A 27,137-nucleotide genomic window follows, 5' to 3' on the forward strand; every position below is an offset into this window, starting at 1 on the left:
TCTCTTTTTTCTCTTCTTTTTTTTCTGTTTTTGGCAGGTGCCATCTTACACTCCCCATCTTTCTTGCTCCAGCCAGTGAGCACCATCTTTGTGTTCTCCTTCTGTTGCACTCCAGAAGACCAGTATCTCCCAAAGGATAGCTTCTACACAGATTTGATAGCCTGGTGTTGGTCGCTACCACCCAGGGAACACCTCTTGATTACCTGGACCTAGAGTCCTGGGGGTTTGTATTCCTGGGTCTCATGGGACGGTGGCAATTAGAGAGACAGTTCTTGGCAGACCACCACTCCCAGGACACTGTGTAGACAGCAGACTGAAGTACACATCTGCTCTTTTTGAGAAAGAAGTCTATTTGCTGGTCCAGGAGCTTTGGCCTGAGCTTTGAGCCTACACGGGGGGGTCTCAGGGAATGGAAGCCAGTAAGTACAGTCTTTGCACTGTCCCTCTGCCTTGCTCCACCTCACTAGAATCTTTGAGGAAGGAGATTTTACCTTTGTTTGGGGCCCTAATTTTTGCTGCTGTTGCTGCTGCTGCTAGGGGATACCTCTATACTACCTGGCTCTAGTGGCACTTGCAGTCCCCATAGGACTGTAACCAACAGAGAAAGAGTCTTAAACAGCTATCACCTCCAGGGCATGGCAAGAGGCAACAGATCCAGGAGCTCAGTATTGATGTAAAAAAGGCCTATTAGCTTATCATTATAGCTGCAGCCTGAAGGGCAGGCTTTTAATTAAACACTCATCGAAGGACTGACTGTAAACTTTGTCTAAGACCTCAGAGGGCAGACACTATCTTTAAATTCCCTCTACCACACTCCGGAGTACTAACATATCTTGAAAGGGAGATCTTATACATGTCTGATGTCCCAGTCTTTACATCTGGTGCCCTGGTTTTTGTGACTGCTGCCTAGGGGATACCCCTTGATCACTTGGCTTTGGGGGGCCAGGGGGCTTGCATTCATGGGTCCTATAGGACAGTAACAACTGGAAAAGCAATTCCTGGCAGGCTACCACCCTAGGGCCCTGAATAGACAGCAGATGAAACACACCCTTGGCCTCTCTGTGAAAGAGGTCTATTTGCCTACCTGAAGTATGGGCCTTAGGGGCAGACTTCAGATTTGGCACACATCTATAGGCTACAGAGATGCTCTCAGGGAATATAGGCCTGGAGATACCATCTTTGTGATCTCCCTAACCCTTATTGCAACTTACACAAATCTTCCAGAAACAAAATAATACGCTCATCTAGAGCCCCAGATTTTGCTACTGCCACCCAGGGGACATCTCCAGATCACCTGGCTCGGGAGCCCAACAGAGTTTACAATTGCAGCCCCACAGGAATGTATATATCCTCATATTTTAAAAGCTACTACCTGAGAGTTTGGCTTCCATTCAGCCTGAATTTAGGTTCTGATTATGATCCTACCCCTTAGGACACTGACTGGTCTTGGCACACCTTCCACTACTGAGAGCTATTAAAAATAAAATAGGCTACTTGGACAATCACAGAGGTTGAGAGACAGCCAACAGCTAGGGCAAGGTTGAGCAATAAGGTTCATCTGCCACACAAGGCTAACCATTTAAGACTCAGAGAGGTGGCTGTTGCATCTAACACATAGAAACCAGTAGAGACTGTCAAGCAAAATGAAGAAACAGAGGAACATGTTCCAAATGAAAGGACAAGATAAAGCCACAGAAGGGGAAAAAAAAAAAAAAAAAAAAAAAAACCTTAATAAAACAGAGATAAGTAATTTATATAGTAAAGAGTTTAAAGCAATACTTGTATAAGCACTGACTGACCTTGGGAGAAGAATGGATGACCACAGTAAGAACTTTAAGGAAGGGAAGAAAGTTCTGAACAGAAGTCACAGAGCTGAAGAATGTAATAAATACATTTAGTTTCTAAGCACATTTCCTCATGAGTTAAAACTTTTTCTTCTTTGAGGATTTATTGAATTATTTCTGGTACACAATGTTAGGAGAATATATCTCCTACTTACCATATTTCTAGAACTGTGGCAATATGGTGGACACATGTAGTTACTGCCCTCAAGGGATTCATAATCTAGTGGAGGAAGACTTATTGGAAAAGAGTTGTCTGGATTAGCCTAATCTGACACCCTTCTTTTGAATGGTTAATATCCCCGAGAGCAGCTGTTCTCTTTCATAGACTCAGTAGCCCCTGTGTACCTTATTTCTAAAGTGCTTTCTCAATGTTGCCCAAAGTTGCCCAAATTCCATCTATGAGGAAGTTAGGAGTTGCTGACTGTTAAGGTGGTCATAGGTATTGGTGAAGGAACCTGCAGAAAGATCCAGAAAAGCATAAGTCCATGATGCTTAGGAAGGACCACCAATCAAAGTACCAGCAATCTAAGTAGAAAGTACCAACAATCAAATGAAGACAGGAGTTACAAACCAGCCAGAAACTGGAACGGAGCGGAAGCAGGCTAGAGATACAGACAAATGCTGTGGAAAACTTGCCTGTTGTATGTAGCGGCCCTTTACTAGCATTTGGGCAGGTTTGTATCAGGATACAGGGTTGCGGCAGACACCAAATAATGAAAACATGGTTTATCTGTTAGGATAGCTTTTAGTCACACATAGAAACTTTATCTAACAGGCTTAAACAAATAGGAGTTCTATTTATCTACTCAAAGTTAGTATGTGACAAGCCAAACTCATCACTTTGTTTTCTGTCTTTTGCTGAACCATGAGGAGGAAACACAACATAATGGAAAGACAGGGGATCTGGTCCAAATGTCAGATCTGTCAGTTAGTTCCCATCTTGTTTCTTGAAATTTTCAAGGACTCTCGGTTGCAAGTAAAAGAACTCAACTCAAACTGACTTATGTTTTAAAAAGAGATGATATTGGATCACCTAATAGCAACATGCAGGGGCTAATGTGCTTCAAGCGTATTCTAGACCCAGACAGTCAAGCATCCTCAGACATCTCTTTCCTCCTTCTTCTATAAGCTCTGCTGTGCACATTATTACTTCATTCTTGTGCGGGCTCTCCCAACATTGTGGCCATGGGTTGATGGGTCCCCAAAGAAAAGTGAGTGCTGGAATAAAAAGAAGGAAAAATTAATATTGGGCAGGCAAAAACTGTCACTATGATAATAATAGTGCTTTCCTCACATTCCACTTGTGGTAAGAATTGAATGAGAAAGTACAAATTAAAAGAGTAACGTAATGTAATGAGTTGGTTATTTTCCGAGATACTCAGCCTTGTGTCCTCTTTGATGCTGTCCTTTTTTTCCATCCCCAAATTCAAACATTCTTGAGTAACAATGTATTTTGAAGTTGTAAAAATTATTTGGTAGCATTTAAGAACTAGTAACTTTCAGGGGCACCTGGGTGGCTCAGTGGTTGAGTGTCTGCCTTTGGCTCAGGTCGTGATCCTGGGGTCCTGGGATGGAGTCCCGCATTGGGCTCCCCACAGGGAGGCTGCTTCTCCCTCTGCCTGCATCTCTGCCTCTCCCTCTGTGCCTCTTATGAATGAATAAATAGAATCTTAAAAAAAAAAAAAAAAACTAGTCACTTTCAAATAAAAATCAAGATTTCTGACTGTTCTGATACATAGTAAGATTTGGCCACAATCAACTGTGCCACGTTGCGGTTCTCCCTCTTAAGAGGCAGATACTGCCCAATCTACCCCCAGACCAGTCCTTGGAGACATCTGGGATCCTTCTCGTATCTTCACAGCCTCATGCCCTACCACTTTTCTCTGGGAACCTCCTACCTTCTGCCTGGTACCTTCACTTCCAAGGCTTTGCCCAAAGGCCTTTCCTTGTCCTTCTCATCAGTCTAAAGCCCATCCATCCTTCAAGGCTAATAAAGTACCAGGACTCATCCCAGTTCTCAGAGCTCTGTCTTACAGGTAAGGACATGTCGTGTATAAGGACATCCAGTGACAACCAGGACTGCACTAGCTGTGAGCCCCTAAGTGGTTGTGAGTGCAGCCACGGGCACTGTAAAAGAGACAGGGATGTACAGAGAAATGTCAGAGGCAAGCGATGACACCATCCCTGAGATAGAAGACAAATAGGAATTGAACAAACAAAAAAATTATTGAAAAATGCATTTATCATCTACCTTGAAATAAGCCTCTGTATTTATAATTCAAAATATAGGAACACACAAAATGTGCTCTTTTACTGCAACCTGCCTTTAAAGAATTGTTTGATAGCACAGCTTTGTTTTAGAAGTAAAAGTGTCCATCACCCAGTCACCCCATCCCCCCGCCCCCCGCCCACCTCCCCTTCCACGGGCACTGAGGGGGGCACTTGATGGGATGGGCACTGGGTGTTATACAATATGTTGGCAAATCGAACTCCAATTTAAAAAATTACAAAAAAAAAAAAAAATAGAAGTGTAAGTGCCAAGGTGGTGTTCAGGGCTTTCTCTGTAGGCTTAAAAGAGACTTGTGAGTAGGAATTCTGGTACAGTTAGGATAAGAAGGCTGAAAAGTGATTTCCCATGACTGAGGGATGAGGTGCTTCTTCATTTCATTTTAATTCGCTCTTTTGGTAAAATAGCATTTGGAGATTGTATTCATTGAATCTGCAAAGTTCTCATCGTTGTGGTCAAATGGGAGTAAACAGTGTGTAGTGTAAGTAGTGTCCTATGATTCAGAGAGTAATAATAGCATGATTTCACCATTCAAAAAAATATCCAGTATAGCAATTTAGGTAACAGTGATGTGACTGGCCTCTCATTTTTAACGTCTGAGTTAAAAAAGAATCAAGTATAGCATAATATGATTTCAACTAAGTAAAATTGTTTCCATATATGTGGAAAAGGATCATAAGGTATGTATTCAAAAATTAAAATAGCTTTTGTATTAAGGAGGTAAGGAGGCTTATAGGTGATTTTCATACACATTTTAAAGGTATTTAATTTTGTCACATTCGCTGTCAACTAAAAGAGGATATCCACCCACCTGGAAGAAAGGAATGTTGTCTTCTTAATTTCTGACTTAAGGAAAACTGACATATCACTTTCTAGGCACCATAGAACTAGGAGGTGAAAGGGGATGCTTTAAGTGCAAATTCACCTTTGCAGATCTCAGATTTTGCCCAGCAAAATCTATTTGGTTCTTTAAAGGTGTCACACTGCCCCCTGGTGTTCAATAAACTAAAATGTAAACTATCAAACGTCTACTACATTTTCTTTCTGTATTTTCTGCATTATCAAGACCATGAGGGAGCGACAGAGAGAGAGAGAGAGAGAGAGAGAGAGAGAGAGATACCTTGAATATAAATTTGTGGGTATTCTAAAAATATTTTATATTTTTAAAATAGCCTTTATTTACAATGTCACTTTTTTTTTTTTTTTTAAAGCCTCTGATGGGCAGACTTACTGGCTTTAGGTGCCCTCCATTGGCAGAACTTGTTAGAAGGACTCGGGAGACCCTAAGTGCTTCAGAGGATGTCGAAATTATTGACAATCTCCAAAAGTTTGCTACTCCCTACTAAGATGGGTCCCTGAAGAAGCAATGGGACTACCAAACTCTTACAGAACTTTCTTTGAGATTCTGTTTAAAATCTTTAAACCGGGATGCCTGGGTGGCTGAGCATTTGAGCATCTGCCTTTGGCTCAGGGTGTGATCGCAGGGTTACAGGATCAAGCCCTGCATTGGGCTCCTTGTGTGTGTGTGTGGGGGGGGGGGGGGGGCTACTTCTCCCTCTGCCTATGTCTCTGCCTGTCTCTCTCTCTCTCTGTGTCACTCATGAATAAATTAATAAAACCTTTTAAAAAATAAAATAGACTAAAATCTTTAAACCAAAGAAAGATAAATAAATAAACAAATAAATAAATAAGGTTGTATTTTGAGCAAGGATTGTATAATAAAGTAGTAATCACATATAATCCAAAACACAGCCATATGCTTCTTTAATAGAGTCTGAATTGCATATATAATTTGGGGTGCCCTTTAAAAAAACCCAAAAGATATCTACTTTTGCAATTTTTTTAAAAAAAGATTTCATTTATATATTCATGACAGACACAGAGACATAGGCAGAGGGAGAAGCAGGCTCCCTGAGGGGAGCCAAATGTGGGACTCAATCCTAGGATCCTGGGATCATGACCTGAGCTGAAGGCAGATGGTCAACCACTGAGCCACCCAGGTGCCCCCTATTTTTACAATTTTTAAAAAAGATTTTATTTATTTATTTGAGTGAGAGCACAAGCAGGAGATGGCAGAAGGAGAGGGGAAAGCAGCTTAGCCATGGAGCAGGGGGCTCCATGGGGGGCTCAATCCCTGCACCCCTGGGGACTGTGACCTTAGTCAAAGGCAAATACTTAACTGACTGAGCCATCCAGGCACCCCTGCTTTTGCAATTTTGTACAAACCGTGAAGAACCCCTCATAGGGTCTTGGAAGAAACCCCTGGCCTGTAAGAGCCCCTGAAGCTTATGCTTCATAGCGTCAGAGGAAATTGGCCTCTGATCCAAAAGTATTGGCACCCTCTAGAGCTGCATTGTAATCGCTGTCTAGAGCCTAGGGCGGACAGATTTTGGCACAGAAGAGTCTTTCAATAAAGTTATATTAGTGCATGAGTAAGTGATATGTCAGCCTATTTATTATTCTCATTTGAAATATAGGATGAGAAATGGAAATATCTTGCATTCTGTAAATCAAAGTACATTTACATGTGCAAACTAGCTTCACTTTGATGCCTCTAAGATGACCCTTGTAGACTGATTTAGCGTAGTGCAGCCTGTGAATGTGAAACCAGTCAAATAGAGAAACAGTACAGGTCTTCTGATTTCCTCTGTCACATTCTATGTGTTACATTTTCTCTGTCTCCAAAGCCAATTCCTTCAGACTCCTTGTGCTTTTCTGAGTCTGTGGGCTGTGACTGGGTACTGACGGTGCATGTGCTGTTTTGTTTTGTTTTTCTAGCATTCAGCGGGCCTGGCGGGAGTACCTGCAGCGGCAGGATCCCCTGGAGAAGAGGAGCCCATCCCCACCCTCTGTGTCCTCAGAGAAGCTGAGCAGCTCCGTCAGCATGAACACCTTCTCAGACAGCAGCACCCCCGTGAGTGCCATGTTTCCTTTTTATGGCCTAACTGGCCAATCATTTATTTAATCACCAGGTCTTTGGTTCCAAGGAAGAAATCTTGAGATGTGAGCAGGTGGTTTGCTGTTAGGAGTATCTGCATTGCTTACTTGCTATATTTGAACCCATGGTGAGGGTTTTGTCATCTTAGAATAGAGACATGATTCCTAAGCACAAAATATACCTCATCAAGCCTGAGAGAATTGATTCCATTTGACCTCAGCCTAAACTACTCATTTGCATGTTTGCATTTCTCTTTTACTATCTTTTTCCTTTCCTTTGTAACAGTATGTTTCCTTTAGTCTGTGCCTCTGGTGGAGTTTTGTGGTGCTAATGCGATAGAAGATTAGCTTGGTTATAAGGATTATAAAAGAGAACTTATATAGGAAGAATTGAAAGGAGTCACAAACTCAAGGGTTGTGACTTAAATGCCTACAGGGGCCAGGTAGGGAACACATGTGGCTACTCTGTGACTAGTACTGAAGAACACAGGCCTTACCTAAAGGGTAAGAAGAATGGATATGTTGCTTGGATATGTTCCTGGTTCCTGGATATGTTGCTATGTGGGGATGCTGGACAGACACTGCCAAATGTGATTTCTTCCTTCAAGGGATGCCGGAAATTCAGATTTTTAAATGTTGGCAACTAGTAAAAAATATTTTAATGTCACTAGACCATGCCTACAGATCACAGTTGTCCAAAGGCCACCTGTTAAAGGTTAAGGAATGGGAACCTCTGCTGAAAATTTTTATTAAAAAAAAAAAACTCCAACAAACCGACAAACATACCAAATGTGGTAGGAAATAAATGATTAGGCTATTGTAATACAGAGATTTTTGAATATGGCCATTGTGATTATGTATGATAGTGACTGGAATACACAGATAGAAGTTGGGAAAAGAAAGGAAGTAACTATACAAGTGTATTATTTAAAAAAATATATTTCCTGACTACTTTGTGATCATGTTTATTCGTTGGTAAAAAGACTCCCCAGTGGCCAAAATGATGTATTCACATTGGGATCAAGCAAAGGTTGCTTGACATGTTTTCAGATGATTGCATAGCATGTTCTTTAATAAACAGCTTTATCTGTTATGGATTCTAAAGAGAGAGCAATAACTTGAGTGCAAGTAACAGTGCCAGGAGATCTATTTTTAGCAGATACCAGAAATTGAATACTCAGTGAATCTGTGCCTTTTTAAAACAATTTTTAGGGGAGTAGTGCTTTGTCTGAACTGGTCTCATGATCACTAGAGGGCACTGATGAGCCACATTGGAAAATGTCAAAGTAAAGCCTATTTATCTCCTGATTTGCAAGTCAAAAATAATATGAAAATGGAGTGTTTAGGATGCCTTTGCTGTGAATAACAATAGAATTAATTTAATAGAAATTAAATGACTGAAAATTTTATCTGAATGATGGAAACTGAGTATCTGAAATCATTCTACCTAAGAGTTAAAGGTTTGGATTTACTGCCTTTGTACTTTCTCATTAGCCCCGATTCCTGACAGTATGAAACCATTGCTGTGTCCAGTGATACATGATGGTTTTAGTGTTGCTGTAGGGTAGCTAACCTCTGGGCTTTATTGAAATTCTGGAATAATCTATGGGTTGTTGTTGTTGTTGTTGTTTAATATATTTACCCTGCCACACCACTTATATTCTAGCCCCTTAAGTATTGGTGTGCATAAATGCACATTCTATCCCCATGGGGCATCACGTAAGTGTGATGTGCAATATCTTTTGCACAGCTCTGCTAACAGTTCTACCTTATTTAATTTAGCCTGGCCTCTAGGTCCCCTGATGTTTCTTAGTAAAGCAGATTTCCTTTCTCACATGTCCCCAGCAATTTGGTTTCCTATAAGGTGTCTCAGAATGAATTGGGAGTGGCATCCTGCTCCACTACTGTATCATCGTGCCTTGTCTCTGTGTTCATGGGACCAGGATAACTCTCTTCATTATGTGCAAGTCTCACTCAACTCCTGATTGCCTATAAACAGTGAGAATCAAAAACATTTTCAAAAAACATTATTGGAATTAGCTTCAGAAAGCAAGCAGGTCCTGTCCAGAATTCTAGTAGAGGTTATTGATTATAACAACTTTGGCATTGATGGTGGCAGTAGCATGACACTAAATATGCAAAACAAAATGTAAAAATATAAGTTGCTGGAACATCCCCAAGTCTCTAGTTTGTCAAGCAGGTAAAATATCCAATATATAATTTTTTAAAACTTTATTTTAGTTGTTTGGAGCTGGTATATCTAGCTAAGGTTGTTCTATTTCTCATAATCATCACTTTGCTGGGACCTCTTTCAGTAGATTCACTCTTACATCTTTTGGTTGTCATAGCCCCATGAAAGCAAAGTGACTCTGCTCTGCCTTGATCAGTCTACCAGACCCACTGGGTTCATACATACTCTCAGGGAGTTCCAAATAGGAAGGCTTGATTTTAACTACTCTCTGATGAGTAGACCTGAAGTTTATGGAGGGGATATAAGGATGATCCTTGGCCCACCTGGGCTAAGGCTGTCATAAAGAGATAAGCTTTCCCTAATAACCAATGAGTCCATTTGGAACTTCAGGGGTAAAGCCTTCAGTCCAAGTCAAATGTTCCCAATGAGGTGTCTCCATAGTTGATTCTCTGGGACCCTAATTCCTATCAGATATCTCCAGCTTGCTGAACTCAGCCCTCTTTCTCTGGGCTTGGTCTGTCACTGTTGCTGCCTAGACCATTCTCTGTCTTCTTGAATTTGATCAGCTGCCTGTCTTGTCCCAACTACTAGCCCTCTACTGTCCTCTAACACAGCCTCAATTGGAGACCAGTCTGCCCTTGTCTAACTCCTGGGTCTTTCTTGCTGCTCTGCCTCATGTCTATCATCACTGCAATTATTGCCCATAGTAGCTGTCTTCCCCATGCATGTGCTACATGGGAAGCCAGCAACCTGAGCTGGGTGAGTCCCTGTGCTGAGCTGAGAATGATGCTCTTGCATGCTTTTTCTCTCTTTTGGCTAATGGTTGATATAGTAGTTCTGAGAATATTTCTGCTCTAAAATATATTAGAAAGTTATGTTTCAGTATGAGCTCTCAAAATCAACATTTTAATAAGAGCTGCTGCACTTGTTGTTATGTGACAGACACCTTGCTAATGCTTTCTGTGGATTATTTCATTTAATCTTCTCACTGACCATATAAAGGAGGTATATTATTATCTCCATTGTACAGATGATGAAAATGAGACCTAAAGAAATAACTGACTTGCCTTGAGTTACTCATTGGGCTGGAGCTGTCATGCTACACTATTCTTCTATATTATACCACTTGAAAATAAGCCTTCATTTAGACATAGTCAAGCAGAGGAAGAAATAACCTGTGTATCAATCCATTTCTGAGATTGTTCCACAATTTAGTATGTATCAACAGTGAATGAAATAATCGAGAAAAGAATCCTCATTTGGTTTTATAAATTGCTGCATTCAGTGCTCTTTGATTAAAACCTCAAACCTCAGCTGCTCAGTGCCAAATTAAACAGCAACAGGAGGGAAGATTTATATGAAGTTATGTTATTAATTTGCATATTAAATATCCTCATATCACAATGTATCATGAGATAACAGAAAAATTTATTTTAAAAATAGCAATTTTGAGTACAAGTTATTTTGAAATGGAGCTTGTGGTTATCAAAGTGAGAAAAAACTTTTTATCATAAAAGCATTAGTTATTGAGTGGAGTACAATAGTGTAAATGATTTGTGTATTCTTTATTAATCAATTTCATATGACTAAGTGCTTATTCTTTTAGTTCTCAGCTCTGAAAAATCTGTATTTGTCTAATAGAATATCATGGACAGAATTCTAAATGATTTGGTAACCCTTTCACAAATCATTAGCATATGTCTCAGATAAATTCAGAAAATCTTTGCATTGTTTGGAGACATTTTCAATCCCATTTGGTTCTAATTGGTTCTGTCTGCCTGAACCTGCCTTCCTGGCTTATTCCCATGGGTTCCCATGTTATGGTATGGCCTGTAGGGGGCTCTGTGGCTCATGAAATGAGGCCTTGGCTTAGTGAGAGGCTGTGACTTAATAGTAGTAGCTCTGCCACTATTTTTCTGAGTTTGAGATGTACCACTTGAGAGATCATTCTTCATCTGCAAACTGGACACCCACCTTAGAGATGGAATTGTATCTCTATGAATATTAAATGGCACTACATATGTAAGACATAGCACAGTGTGGGACCCAGAAGGCTCTCAATAAATGTTAGTGGATTCTGTATCTGCTCTTGGAAACACTCCATGTGTTCAAAACTCTGCAAAACTTGTGAAGAGAGAAGTGGAATTTTTAACTCTATTCACATTGAAGGGCACATTGCTTGCTTCTTATATATATATACAGATATATATGTATGTTCTGAAATTGGACCTGTACATTACAAAAGTAATACATCAAGCATTTGTTTTTCTTTTTTTTTTTTTTTTTTTTTTGCGTCTCAATGAGTAGGCCTCTTCTGAGAGACCACACCCATGTACATAGTAAAAGCAAGCCTAGGTCACTCTGCTCCCTTCAGATCTGGGGAAAAAGAAACACGGGGATCTGTAGCATGTTGGGGGTGAACAGGGTTATGTGGCCTCACTTCTCAGATAAGTCAATGCAAAAGCACCCTTCCAGCAGACATGACAGCCTGCACAACTCCAGCCACAAGGCCTCCTCACTTCACTCCTGGTCAGGAAGATTATAGTTCTGAGCAGGTGCAAAGATCAGTGGTCTGGACCAGCTAAAGACCCCATTATTTCAGTTGTCTTGGAGAGAAGTTGACAGAGCTCTCCTATGTTTGGGGCTGCTTGGGTTACCCTAGCTTTTAGCAAGAGTAGCTGGATAGTTAGCAATAGGCAGCCAGGTGATCCACCACACCTTCCCAAGTATGCTATCAAAAGCCTGTACTGCTTGTGTCTACCAAACATAACACGTACACCTGCATTCAAACTGCTTTATTACCCTCAAGTTTTATTACCCATTTTGAGATTTACAACTTCCAGCTTCAAATACATCAGGAAAAATCCTAGGAGTAAAAGGATAAAGGCTTCTTACAAAGTCACACTTGTTTTGAGGGGGAGCTCGGATCCTAAAAGAGGATTACCTGGGACTTCTTCCAGTACAGTCTTGAAAGCTATGAAATTGTAGAGAATGTAAGCCTTGTGCTACTTAATAATTTAATAACCTAGATTTTCCAGGTCAGGGACAAGTTACAGTATTATGTCCAGCTGTTGTTATAAACTTAGGTCCTGTGAGTTTTAATGTTCAGAACCCAAACTCTATCTTTTATCCAGCCTCTCAAACCCCAAAATAGCACAAATTGTCAGTCTGTTCCTCCCAAATTTTGGTTCAGAGACTACAGTAATCATATGTAAAAAGAGAAGACTTCTTGGTATTTACATAAAAGTAGATTTAATTCTCTTTTCTTCAAACTAGAGCCTTAGAGAACAAAATTTTCCCCCAAAGTTTTAGAAATTACATTGTGCAATATACAACCATATATGACAGTTTGAATTGATAAATTTTGCTATCTCTATGCCAAAATACTCCTTTTTATGTCTTTGAATATTGATTGGTATAGATTCTTTTTCCCAAATTAGCCTTTCAAGTTAAGGATTTGAGGACATTGTTCTCAATAGATGTAAAATAAGTCTGTTGTTTGGGGATTACATTTTTTTTTTTTGAGGACTGCTAATACTGATCATTTTCCAGGTTCAGATTGATATGCAAAATTGACAATTTCTTGTTTGATATCTGACTCGCTCATCCATAGTAATATAATCAATCCTCCTCAGTAGTCTCAAAGTTGTTGACCTTTAAGCATAGATGCAAAGGCATTAAGCATCTCACTTTTGCTAAAAAGAGTTGAGAAGGAACTTGTTTTCTTTCCACTTAACTTCAAGTTCAGTCTGAGTATTTGCCCTCATATAGATCCTGTCTTTATTCTACAGCTTTGGTGAGATACAGTGTTAAATCACCTTATTTAGACTCAGAGTGCACCCGTGTCATAAAATCCAGTTCAGTATTACAAATCAGTATTTCACTCATTGAGTGAGTATGAAAGATGCTTTAGGGTCCAAGAGGAAGTTGGATATGGTAGCACTAGAGTGAGATCTACTATTGTTTTCATTTTATTCTAGAAACTTGCTTGAGGCTCTTTTGGACTTTCTTTCTGTCAGTAAGACATCATTGGGGAGGAGGGTAGTTATTCATATGCCTAGATTGGGTCTATATCATCTGTTCACTCAACAAATATCTGAGTGCTTACTGCGTGCTGAGCCTTTGCCAAGCACTGGAGATACAATCACCCAAATAATGATGCCTGGGTGGCTCAGTGGTTGAGTGTCTGCCTTTGGCTCAGGTCGTGATCCTGAGGTCCTGGAATGGAGTCCTGCATTAGGGTTCCCACAGGGAGCCTGCTTCTCCCTCTGCCTATGTCTCTGCCTCTCTCTCTCTCTGTGACACTCATGAATAAAAAAAAAAAAAAATCATCCAAATACATATATCCTCTGCCCTTACCTAATTTACATAATTCCCCAGTAGTGGTTGGCAATTCTTGTCACAGTTGCCCTGGTAAATTATAGGAGATAATAGTATTTTATTAATTAATTTTATAGAAGGTTTTAGGTATTATTATTAATAAAAATCCAACTGCTGAAATATTTTCTAGAGCAGAATTTTCCATAATGTGGTACCCGAAATATTAGTTTCATAGGATATTGATGGATGTTAATTGCAGGAAGGGTGAAATAAGCTAAATTATTTATATCAGGACCTCTTAGAGCCTTCCCAAGCTAATACACATTTTGAATTTGTAGGAGGAGTGGTGGGCTGTTACTGTTTTTCATGTTTTTCAAACTTCTTTGATCATGAAACCCAATAAGAATCACATCTTGGGATGCCTGGGTGGCTCAGTGGTTTAGGGCCTGTCTTCAGCCCAAGGTATGATCCTGGAGTCCCAGGATTGAGTCTGACATCAGGCTCTCTGCATGGAGCCTGCTTCTCCCTCTCCCTCTGCCTCTGCCTTTGCCTGCCTCTCTCTCTGTGTCTCTCATGAATAAATAAATAAAATCTTTTTTAAAAATCACATCTTATTAGACTATTAATACATGGAACACTTCAGGAAATGGTGTTCTAGAATTAGTACTTATTGAAGAAAAATTCCAAGAGCTAGAATTTCCAAGTGGCTCAATAATAAAATTAATATGAGTTGAACAATGCATTTTTAAAAACTTCCAATGAAATTTTTACACTCCTTTTTATAGGCCTGTATCGTAGAACTATATTATGCAAATACAAATATTATTAAGCTACTTCACATGTAACACTTGTTATAGTAACTAGCTGGTAGGGTTTAATTAAAAGAACAAGTCTGGTTAACAATGTTACAGTATCAGAGATGTAGTTTTAGGAAGCCAATAAATAACTCCTTTTCCCCATCTTGATTTATGAACTTATTTCAAAAGTCAAGAGATTTAGGAAAAGAGATATCAAAATCCATCTTTATTTACTGTCAAACCTAGATTTGAGGGTGTAACTCTGACTTGTGGCACCACTGACCTTCCTATTACTGACCTTTGTAGAGAAACCTACTAATAATCATGGGAAGCACTGAAAATTGCCAGCCTCACCCATAGATCTTGTGTAGGGAAGTGGATTCAGAGAAGAATGGAGAGAGAATGATACTGGGCGGCCCAGTCCCTTCGCCCAATCCTCTCATCAGGGTTACTTGTTCCACCTTCAGGATTTGAGTGTGAGAGTATTTAGGAAAGTGCTTCCTCATGGAAGCCTGAGGACATGAGGAGAAGGTAGCTCCCAACATTGGATGCTTCATGCAGCAACAATTTGGCCTATTTTATAATAAAATTATAATAAATGTCAAATATTTTTACCCATTTTGGTTTTTATAAGATTATATACATTGTACTATATTAATCATTACAATATTTTCCAAATAAGAATGACTTTGGGAAAGTTAAAAAAATATATATATATATATATATATATATATATATATATATATTTCAGAACCACAGCAGATCTATTACATCAGAATATCTTAGAAGAGGCCTGAGATTCCATATTTTTTAAAAAAAATGCTCCAGGTAATCCTCATCATCATTAAAGTATAAAAAAAGCAGAATGTTATAGGAATTGCAAAAAAAAGGTATTAAATTTTATTTGGTAACCTTACATAGATAGAACACACAGGTGATTGATATTTCTTCCATTTTTTATTTCAATGTTTTATCATGGCATACATCTACATGGGGAGGTGCTGAAGCATCTTTTTCCTGATCTGATACCAAAACAATTACTATTATTTTAGTGGAATTTTTCCAGTGGCACTGGTTGTATAGAAAATCCCATCTTCTCTTCTTAGGACTTGTGGTTATGTCAAAAATGTGACAGGGTATTTATACTATGCTCTTCAAGGAAGTTTTCTGTTGTTTGATCCATTTTGGTTTTTATTAAAGGGGATACATTCAATAAACTCTGATTAATTTCAAGTTATTTTATGCTTTGATTGTGAAGATTATTTAGCTGGAATGAAAGGGGATTAGATTATTTAACTATTCACTGACAAGAATGTCAACTATGGCTGGAAATCTTCAAATATAATGTGTGACTACATAGTTGAGAAAGATAAAAGAATTACATTAACAGAATAAAAATGGACATTTCTCATTATGCATTCTTTAAAATAGTATCTATGTATCCTATCACCAGTTACATATACAGATGATAGTTAAAATTTTAATTGTTACTTCATTCAGAGCTAAAAAATATCTAAAAGCAGTAAGTTAAAAAGTTTCCTTACCAACATTTGAAACATACTCAGATCCTTGCAGTAAGATTGTTTTATGGCTTTGAAACATTTTAAAATTTGGGGGATCCCTGGGTGGATCAGTGGTTTAGTGCCTGCCTTCATCCTGGGAGTGATCCTGGACACCCGGGATCGAGTCCCACATCGGGCTCCTGCATGGAGCCTGCTTTGCCCTCCGCCTGTGTCTCTGCCTCTCTCTCTGTGTGTCTCTCATGAATAAATAAAATAAAATACTAAAAAACAAAACAAAAAAAGAAACATTTTAAAATTTTAATTGCATAAAATGTTAGAAGTCAAAGACAGTTGCCTTAATTTTTATCTTACAATTTTCATGGATTGATTTTTTTAAAGAATAAGTTTTTTTTAACCTGTTAAATATTCTAAAAGATTTTTTAGTATATTCTATGCCTCTACAGTTCCTCTAGTTCCCATAACAGCTCCTTCTTCACTATATTCACCATGAATTAATTACAATTATTCATTTCCTAAAGCAGCACCAGAATCTGATTTTAACTGAAACAGACATGCTGCTTCATATGTAAGCAATAAATTGATTTTCTCTTCATGGCAGTATTTTGATAGGGTTAAGTATATTGATAGAAGACCATCCTATTTAATGCAAGTAGATTTTCAAGAAAATCACTATGCCAAACACTTCTCTAGAAGGACTTCATCTACATACAGCAGCAACTGTGACCTGCTTTAGAGATGACATCATTGGGTGTCATGTGGCTCTTTATACGTTTCAGCTTCAGAAAGAGATAATCTGTGAAAGCCACAAGAGCCTGATTTCTGCTGTGATAATCTTCAGCAGACAGAGGCTAAGGCTACAGTGAGGCATACCTGCTTACATAGTGTGTGCAGTGCCTCGTTGAATTCTGAGCTTTATTTCGTTTTACTATTTTTTATCAAAAAAGTAGATGCAATGATAGGATGAAGTGAATTGGATGCTTTGGACTAATGGGAGCTTATTTTCTGCATGAAGAACGAGAACTTTTATGGAATCCTCTGTTCTCTGGGTAGCCTGGTATTCTGTAGGGGTGTGTGTGTGTGTGTGTGCACACGTATGTTTTCAATTTGAAGAACACTGAAGAAAATCAGCAAACTTCATTTCCCGAAGAGCTCTCTCTTTTTTGCAATACTTGAAGATTTCTGCTCCAAAATACTCTTTGAGCCGCCTGAGCATCGTGGTTGGTAACTGAAGGGCAAAGCATCTCCTTTGTAGCATGTGTTACAGAAATTCTTCAGATAACTTTACTTGCTAACACAGGTGACTCTATGGATTTCTTTCAAAGCCAGTTCGAATAAATAACTCTTTCCTCTCAAATGGGCACGGGTAGCTCTTCAGCACCATGGAGAGGTCTGGGCAGTGTGGGACGACGTGGGACTGTGACCAGAGCAAGCCATCTGACAGTGTAAGTTCTCCAAATGTCTGTTGTCTTTTTTACATGCATCATAGCTTTGCATACATAGAAAAGGAAACTCTGAAGTCTAACTGAGCTATGCTAAATTTAGCTATACAAAGTGATGGCCTTCATTACATTTCAAATTCAGTATTAATTACTTAAAGATACCATATTAGGAAGTGTTAATATATTAATTTGAAATATTACTTTCTCATTGCAACAGTTGGTATGTGAATGTTTGGCGCCTTGAATTTTGAGAATCAAAGTTTTTGTTTTAATTCACCATGAATTAATTTCATTGCAGTTAGACAAAACGATTGCTTTGGAAATAGCATATTTATGCACACATTAAAAAATTCCAGCTGTGCAGTTTGTTGTCATTTGTAAAAACAAGACTCTTTTTGAGAAGTAGTTTCTGATTTGTGTTTAGAAGGACAGTTTTAATTTTTTTAATTGCAGGTCATACTTTCAGTTACCAAAAAGAGCATATGTCTAGGTACTCTAATGTTTACACATAGGGGATATTTGATAACTTATAAAATTTTAAATTTACTGGTATAAAATATATACAGTAAAAACCTAAAATAAGTAGAAAGGACAAATCCTTTTATAAAATGACTAGGTAAGGGATGCCTGGGTGGCTCAGTGGTTGAGTGCCTCCCTTCGGCTCAGGGCATGATGCTGGAGTCCCAGGATTGAGTCCCACATGGGGTTCCCTGCATGGAGCCTGCTTCTCCCTCTGCCTGTGTCTCTGCCTCTCTGTGTGTCTCTCATGAATAAATTAATAAAATATTTTTAAAAATGACTAGGTAATAGACCACTAAAAGACACTTTTAAGCATCATTGGAAATATTTTATTGGTTTCAAAATAGTCCAAATTAAGTGTTCAAACCAGAAATTAAAGCAAAGGTTTATCCAAAAATGTCTTTGAATACCCTCCTTTAGACTGTCAAAGGTGTAGTTCTATGATATGACATCACATAACCAATAAAGACAAGAAATTTCAAATTGCTCCAAGAGTGACCCCAATTGATATTTTATTAACTATTCAAATTTATTTAAGAGAATAGGGTCATAAAAAAGTAATAAAACAAATAATTATATTTTCTCAGGTCAATTAAGTGAGGCTTGGAACATTTTTTATAATGAACCATTTATTTTAAAGTTTAATAAAACTATCTTTTTATATATTGTAATATGGAATTTATTTCCCTCAATAGTTCTTCTCATATGTAAAAACCAGTGGTAAATGTAATTTACCTCTAATTCAAATATAACTAATTCTAAACCCCTAATTTAAAAATGACTAATTCATCTTGTTATAAAAAATTTCCAAGTGAATTTGCTGTTGCTTCTTAACTCTTTAGTAATTTGGCATTTGATTTTTAGATAAATGGCATTTACATTTCGACAGTGTAAGAAGTGCAAGATTTGGGAGGATGTGACTTAATTTTACATTAAGGAGATCTTGTTACACATTTTTGCCTGCTTAGCTGAATACATTCACTGATGATTTCTTTAATTGGTTTCAATATTTAAAAGAAATCAGTTTTTGAAAGGAGTGAAAGGTAGAATTATGATTCCAGTTCTTTTTTGTTTTCTTTCCCAAAATTTTAAAATCCTGCTTTGATTTTTACAGATGTGTAGTAGTGCCTTTCAATTTTTTTTGTATATTTTTTTTTATTGGAGTTTGATTTGCCGACATATAGTAAGTACAACACCCAGTGCTCATTCCGTCAAGTGAAATACTGTTGGGTGCACTTCTGTGATTTTAAAACTTTGATTGTTTCTATATGATAAACTGCATTCACTTTTCTGCTGGTAGTGGACTTTGGACAAATCATTCTGGTTGATTAAACTGTAACATTCTAATTTGGAATATTTGAGACTCGTGTCATAAAATGCATCTGCTTTATGTCCTGAAATGAGTAGAAGTGTACCTGATTCAGAAATTTATTCTCTAGCAGTCTTTGTCTCTGTATTTCTCTCTCAAGGATGTTACTCACTTATGATATTATCAGAAATGTAACATTTTGTATTTCTTTTTGCACACATTTTAGTGGTATATTTATAACAACAGCTATCTAGCACATACATTTTGTAGTTGAGATATGGTTGTCTATGTGTTTATTTAACCAAAAATTATTCCTATATGACAAACTATAAACATGTTTTGGCTTCTGCTTTGAAAGCCTTTCAATCATTGTTGAAATAGCATAAGTCATCTGAACAATAGAAATACATTTGGAGCTATTTAGACTATGAACCATTCACATTTCTTCTTCTTCTTCCTCCTCCTCCTCCTCCTCCTCCTCTTCCTCCTCCTCTTCTTTTTCTTCTTCTTCTTCTTCTTCTTCTTCTTCTTCTTCTTCTTCTTCTTCTTCTTCTTCTTCTTCATTTATAACATTCTGGTGGTAGCAGATGTGTGTGAACAATCTTAAATTTAGTTGAGTGACATTTTGCTTTTCTTGCCAATATAAAAATATGTTCATGGATCTCTTTTTTCATGGTCCACCCACCCTTGCAAAGGCTTGATAACCTTTGACTACAAAGGATTTAAGGGCATATTTACTTAGTTGAAAGCCACCCTAGTTAGGATGCATTGCAGTGTGGCTCAGTATAGATGCAGCTGATTGGCAGGTGTGGTGTTTCTTTTTTTCAACCTAGTTTTGGAACTAAGAAAGTTAAGTTGCTTTTGGAAATTTTTATTACAACCCAGGTACAGACTCACTTCTATTGCACCAGTCTCCATCAAAGCTTCCAACTGAAAGCAGCTCTTGTTACGAGAGTCCCAATAATACTAGTTTCAGTAGGGGAGAGCCTGAAAGTAGAACATGTTGGAAAGTCCCAAAGGGTAGTTTCTTATAGGGAGATAGAGATTCTTGAGATTATTTTAGTGAATTTGGAACCTAATTGGAACCTAATTGGTTCCAAATGGATTCTGGGTTTTAGTAAGTGTTTGGCATTATACATAGGGTGACATCAGATGCGCAAGGGCAGTTCTTTAGCTTCCTAGAGAATCACCCTGGGTTGATGCTTCTACACAGAGATTTCCATCAAGTGGTTTTTGGTTTTAGTTGTCACATTTTACAATTAAATGTTCCTTCCTCTCCCAGTTTTACTCACAAGACACATTCTTACTTTATAGTACATGTTGGGCCTGAGTAGATATGACTTAAGTGATATGGAATTAGTATTAAATATTACTAGAAACTTTGCAGTAATCTGAAATGTTTCAGAGAACTGAAAAGGACTCCGAGACTTTCTAAGGAAGATATCTGAGTAGTTGAAAGAACAGAAATAACCTCCAAAGAGAAATAAATCTGAATACCATGCATTTCTCATTTTAACTAGTGTTTCAAATCCCAGTACCTCTAAATGAATCTGGCTGCCTCCCATAAGTAAACTCAAGCCAGAGCATGTAAAATACAAGTACATACCCGGGAAGCCAGTTACTGGGATGAATTCAGGTCATTTCCATCTTGCCTAATTTGTTTTGTGCTCCTAATTTTCATCTTACTTGGATCTTTGACACCATCTCATGGGCACTTCTGTACATGACACGCTACATTTCATAGTGCCTAACATCATTAATAAGACCCATCTTTGTGGAAAACTCATTTTGAATTCAACATTCTGCGGTGATATCAATAGCTTATCTCTCCAGGATGCTCTTTTGGTGCCTGATCTCTGACCCCTCTGTAGCACAATGGCAGGAACATTTCTCCCCCTGGGTTTTCTTTGTGGGTGCATTGGAACTGATAGAACTATACTGGGCAGGTCAGAATATTGGCATAGAAAGCAGGTCTGTTGATGATCCATGATATATTATTTATATGTCTTAATAATTGTTCAAAGGTAGACTCAGCCTAACAACTTGAGGATAATTAGAAAAGAATATCAAACTTCAGTGCCTTAGAGCAATTCATACAAATTTATCCATTTTAAGTTTTATTGGAATTACTAGGAATATTAACAAAGGCATTGTATCTGGACTTCAGTATGACTTTGAAGGTTTTTTTCCTGTTATCTTTGAGAAGATAAAAAACTGTGGATGAAATAATAATACAAATTGGTACATTTCTACTGATTAAGTAGCCTTATCAAAATAGTGTTAACTAGGGATGCCTGGGTGGCTCAGCGATTGAGCATCTGCCCTCTGCTCAGGGCATGATCCTAGGATCCAGGATCGAGTCCCACATCAGGCTCCCTGAGAGGAGCCTGCTTCCCCCTCTGCCTACATCTCTGCCTCTCTGTGTCCCTCATGAATAAATAAAATAGATCTTTTAAAAAAGTGTTAACTAATTAATCAGAGTTAGCCTGGAGATAAGTTTCTAGTGATGTGCAATAGGTTTCTGTTATTTTTATCAATGATCTTAAATATAAATTTTTCCTACCTCTTATTTTATAGTTGAGGAAATTTCATTCAGGAGAGGAGAAACATGCTATCAAAAGTCAGATAGTAGGACAGCTGCAAAGTTGGAGCTAGCAGGTTTTTTGATTACCAGGCAAGGGACTTTCTACTGGGGTATGTGGTCTACAAGGAACCCCAATGCTAACTAATCGATGGAAATTTTATAAAGAAATGTTTTAATTTAAAATAAGTGTAACTTTTTAAACTTTGGAGCTCTCCTTCAATGATATTAGCCTCCTTATACAGCAATGAACTTCTCATCATCAGAAATATGCATGAACAAACTGGATATTCTACATCAGAGATGATGCAGAATGAGACCATATAGTGTGTGTGTGTGTGTGTGTGTGTGTGTGTGTGTGTGTGTCTAGTAGTTGGACTAACTGATCTCTAAAATCTCTTTCAATTTGAACATGGAAAGGGGACATTAGTGCACTGTTTTCTCCTTAAAAAAGAGAATGAGAATAATTTCTTCATTCAACAAACATATATTGGGTGCATGTTCAAGGCATTGTGTGATTGTCAGAACTAATATTACCCGAATTTGACTGAGCCCCCTGAGAAACTACTCACTTGAGAAGGAGTAAGAAAGGGGGAAATTGAGAAATGAGTTAAGATGGAGGATGGGAAAAAATCATTAAGGGAAGTGGGGTAAAATGCATCATTTGAATCTATTTGGGAAGGGAAAACAAGGTTAAAGGGGAAAAAAGTAAAACCACTGTTATAATTTATCTCATCATTATCTCTGACATGGAGATATTTCAATGAATTCAAAAGACCCAAAGATTTTAAATTTATTGATCTCTAATAAATTCTACAATTCTATTCAGGACTGTCAAATCTCTAATGAGCTTTTTTGCTTGCATCCTTTCAACCTGTATGCTGTAGTTACAAACCTACTATTAGAGATTCCATCTTAACTGTCATCTGTTCTTTTCCTAATTGAGGGAAATTTCATCAATTCAAAGACTCAACATTTACCTCTTATGTCATAGTTAAATAAAAATAACAGCCTTTCCTCTGGCCCTGCTCTAAATTTGAATTTTTTCTTGATCAACTAGTTTGTGTTTGTTTGTTTGTTTTTACCAAATGTAGTATATATTTAGGCTATGTATATACATATGTATGTATATATGTATATATACAAATCGATATCCAAAAGTATGATAGCTCAAACACAGCAAAAGTTTATTTCTTGATTAGAGGTATCAATAGCAGACTGATGAGTAGGTCAGTGGGGCAATCTATCTTCATATAGTCACTTAGGCTCTGCCATCTTCAACAAGTGGCTTCCAAAGCCACCCTAAATTCATCTACATTCCAGCAAACCAGAAGGGAAAAGGAAATGGAGCAGCACATGCGGAAGGTTTTAGTGGGCCAGGTCTGAATGAGGCACGCATCACTCAACTCACATACTTTGTACTGAACTCAGTCAGATGACATACTTAACTGCAAAGGAGACTGGGAAACATAGTCCTATAGGATACGTAAAAATAAGACAAGAGAACGGGTATTAGATTATTTAGTACTTTCTGCCATACCTGGACTTTCTCCACCAGGAAAAAATTATTCCTCCAAACCTATAGTTCCTGCTGCTACAAACTTGACATATGCTTCTGCATTTGCTTGATGTTAGCTTCTCTACATCCTTGGTCGCCGCCTTTTTCAGTCTTCCAGGTTACAAATTAGCATACCCTGACCCTAGTTAATTGCAGCTAAAAATGAATTTATTAGAATAATAAAAATGTATTCATGAGAAAAAAAATAATTTATTTTGTTATCAGCTATCTCACTGAATTGACCGGAAGGCTAGAAAATCATGCTCAGAAGAAAAGAGGGCACTAAGAGAACATGGTTGACCAGAACCTCAGAGAAAGGCACATCTACAGAACGACATTGCTTAAGTGCAGCTGGCCTCATGGGACTTTGGATGCAGTGGTCATAAAGTGTTCTAAAACATCCCTTGCATCCCTGAGACGCTTCCTCCAGATTCAGAGCCCTGGATAGGTTCATCCCCTTGACTGATTTAGATTGTGTTCAAAGACAGATTGCTAGGAATCAGGGAAGGAAAGTTACTTTTGTAGTTGGGGAATAGAATCCTATTTCTTGCTGTAACTTCCATTAAGAGTGGGTTCTATAATTATGGAATGGGGGTTCAGATGTACTAAACTAAATGAAAGAAATCTACCATGCCTGCTGTTTTAAGATGCCCTAATGCTACATTAGATCTATTGACAGCCTTCACCGATTCCTACTGATACTAACTGGCCTCATGCCTAGACTATACCTTATTGCTATGCCTAGACTGTGCCTTGTTCCTCCTGGGGTGTGTTTTGATCACTTTCACCAGTTTATTCCCTCAACCAACCTACTATTCTCTGTGAGACTTGCTCTAGTCCTTTTTGATATTAGTTGGACTTGTCAGAGTCTTTCCTATAATACTTTGGCATTGTTTTGAGAACTAAATTCAGACCTGGGACCTATGTGATAAGTCTTCATGGCCAGGGCCCAGATATTTGACCCACCTCCTGTGGGGTTTTCTCATCTGTAAAATGAATGACTTGGCTCAATTCCCATTAGTCTCAAAGGGATACCAAGAGGCTTAACAAGATGGTGCTTTGAGATATTTGGAACACAGGGTGGCATTATCACATTATTATTTTCACAAGCTGTTCACCTGAAGCGAGAAAATAAAGAGTGGAAATTTAATGCCAGGGAGGTTTTTGGCACTTTGTCAATTCGACATTAGCTTTGAGGGCTTTTGGAATTTTGCCTGAAATTTTCAGTACCAAGCAGCTAAAAGCTGTGTTTTTCTGGGCTTGTGATATTTCTGTCCCTAGGGATGGCATTAAGCATTTGTGAGGGATGAACTGTGCCAGACCCATTTTCCAGTGTCCCACCAACAGACACAAAAAAAGCAATGCACACTCTGTAAATTGCTGCTCATACTCACGTTTCACACTTGGAACAGCACCTCTGACTTGTGCCAGTAGAAAAGGGATGGGATATATGCATGTGTTAAGGAAGCTCCCTGTCTGACACATAGACTGTTTATGGCTGGATGGCTTCTATTTGAATGATCAGATGAGCCCTACTGAAGGCCACAGAACCTTTTTTAGACCTTTGAAAATCATCCCCATCATAGTCTTCTTTGAAAGAGAGCAATTGGTTATACAAATGTCACTTTTTCCAATTAAACCCAGCAGGCTGATTAGAAGATAGGGAGAAATACTTTTTTTTTTTTTTGGAACTTTTATTAATGATTATGGAAGGAAGAAAAAGGCAGGAAAACTTGTTGGAGTCCAGGGAAGCATTTATTTACGTGACTGAAATTTAAGCCATGTGATAATAATTATATGGGAAGGTTCTAAATGGTTTTCTTTATTTGGACCAGAGTCATTTTCAAATATAAGGGCTTCTACATATGTACCTAAAATACATGTTTAAGTATATTTTAAAAATAATAATATGCCATTTATATGTTCAAATAAAAGAGGTTAATAGGAATTGTTCTGTGGCAAAAGCTAAAAGCTCCAACTTCAAATCTGCTTACTCTTATGTGAGTATGTTTTGCATCTTTATAAAGACCAATAAATCTGAGCTTTGTCAGGAAGGGTGCTCCTTGCATTTTTAAAGAAAGTGTAGAGCATCTGGGTGGTTCAGTCTGTTAAGCATCTGCCTTTGACTCAGGTCATGATTTCAATATCCTGAAATCCAGCAACACCTTGGGCTCCCTGTTCAGAGGGGAGTCTGTTTCTCCCTCTCCCTCTGTCCCTTCCCCTGCTTTCTCTCTCTCTCTCTCTCTCTCTCTCTCTCATAAATAAATAAAATCTTAAAAAAATTAAAGTATAGTGACCACTAGTTTATCTAAAACTTAGGAAATGAGGCTTCTATTTGAGTGAAATCTACCAATAATGGCAGGATAACTTTTTTGGGTTTTTCCTATTTTTAATGACAATGTTTCTAATTACATTATAAACTTCTCTAGCTTATTTTATAGCAATGCTTATTTATTTCTAATTTTAATGTGTATCTATGTTCATTTTAAAAAATATAGAGTTTAAAAATATATCTCACCCTTAAGAAAAAAATCTCACTCTTAATCCAATAGATCTAAACTATCATTGTTAATATTTTGGTGAATTCCTTAGAGTTATACATATAGACTAAAGTTTTATATGTATGTATACCTTAAGAAATATTTACAATATTTTGAGCTGTTGAAACGTAGTGTTTTAATTAATATGTCATTAAAAATCCTCAGTCTGATGAATGTTTGTATAATATTAAATCATACAGATAGATAAGCTATAATTCATTGAACCATGCCACTATTGATATCAACAGTATCGATATTGGGGGTGTTTATGTACTTTTACATTTCTGTTTCCTTACAAGATACTACTCTCAGTAGAATAAAAAATTTTATAAGATTTTCTAAGGATCTTGATTTATCACATTTCTAGAACTGTTCTGCCAATAGCATGAATCTGATAGATCGAAAATAGCATGTGTTTTAAATCAGATTTCTTTTTTAAATTTTTGTGGCGTAACATTTTCACATATTTGGTGGGTACTTAAATTTACTTTATGAGCTGCCTGGCTACCTATTGTTATATTGAGGTTTCATTTTTTTTCAATTATTTGTAAAAGATCCTTAAATATTATGTGTATTAATCTTTTGCCTTCATATTTGTGGAAAATATTTTCTTAAATTGTATGCTTGTTTATGTTATTTCAATGTATAGAATTTTAAATAATTATTTTAATAAAATCAAATCTATATAGTATCTTTTTTTACCTACATTTTTTTTAAAGGTTTCATCTTTAACACTTGCCTTAAGTTCATTAGAAATTCTGACATATGGTAAGAGGAAAAGAAATAATCTTATTTTATCCCAAGTAGTTTAACCATTACCTGAACGCCATTTACCAAACAGTCTTTTGTTCTCTACTGGTTTGTGACATGATCTTTGTCATATATTAAAAATCTATTAGAATCTCTTTCTGAACTACTTTCCTGGTTACATCTGCCAATTCTAGCAGACTGTCTTACATATTATAACCTTGTTATAGATGTAATTTCTGGTAGAGAAATTATCCATTTCATTTCTTTTCATGTTCTTTGTTGGTCATTTCATTCCAGATAAACTTTAAAACTGTGTAGTTAGCTTCCAAAACACATCTTTGGCAACTTTAATTGTAATTGTACCAAATCCTTCAAGTGATATGGAAAGACTGATATCTTTGCAAATTTGTTCTGCTATCTAGGAATACAGCATATGTAGATAAGTAAAGATGTAGATATAGATATCAGGAAAGATTTGAAATTTCACCATAAACATTTCCTACTTTTTAAAATAAGATTATTCCTATTATAAATTGGTTCCT

At 37.5% G+C, this 27,137-nt stretch overlaps 1 protein-coding gene across 5 annotated transcripts in view; it reads left to right on the forward strand.

The window, feature by feature from the left end:
• Positions 1-27,137, forward strand: part of SCHIP1 (schwannomin interacting protein 1) — a 723,769-nt gene that overhangs the window by 187,799 nt on the left and 508,833 nt on the right. For 3 of the 5 annotated variants that reach the window (XM_077880120.1, XM_077880125.1, XM_077880126.1), the window contains exon 4: positions 6,910-7,045. In XM_077880120.1, coding sequence (XP_077736246.1) covers positions 6,910-7,045 — 136 coding nt within the window. Of the gene's footprint in view, positions 1-6,909; positions 7,046-16,703; positions 17,342-27,137 lie in introns of those variants that run through there. The other 2 variants (XM_077880121.1, XM_077880128.1) reach the window with 2 other exon arrangements.

Source organism: Canis aureus, chromosome 31 (assembly GCF_053574225.1).
Source record: "Canis aureus isolate CA01 chromosome 31, VMU_Caureus_v.1.0, whole genome shotgun sequence".
NCBI lineage: Eukaryota > Metazoa > Chordata > Mammalia > Carnivora > Canidae > Canis > Canis aureus.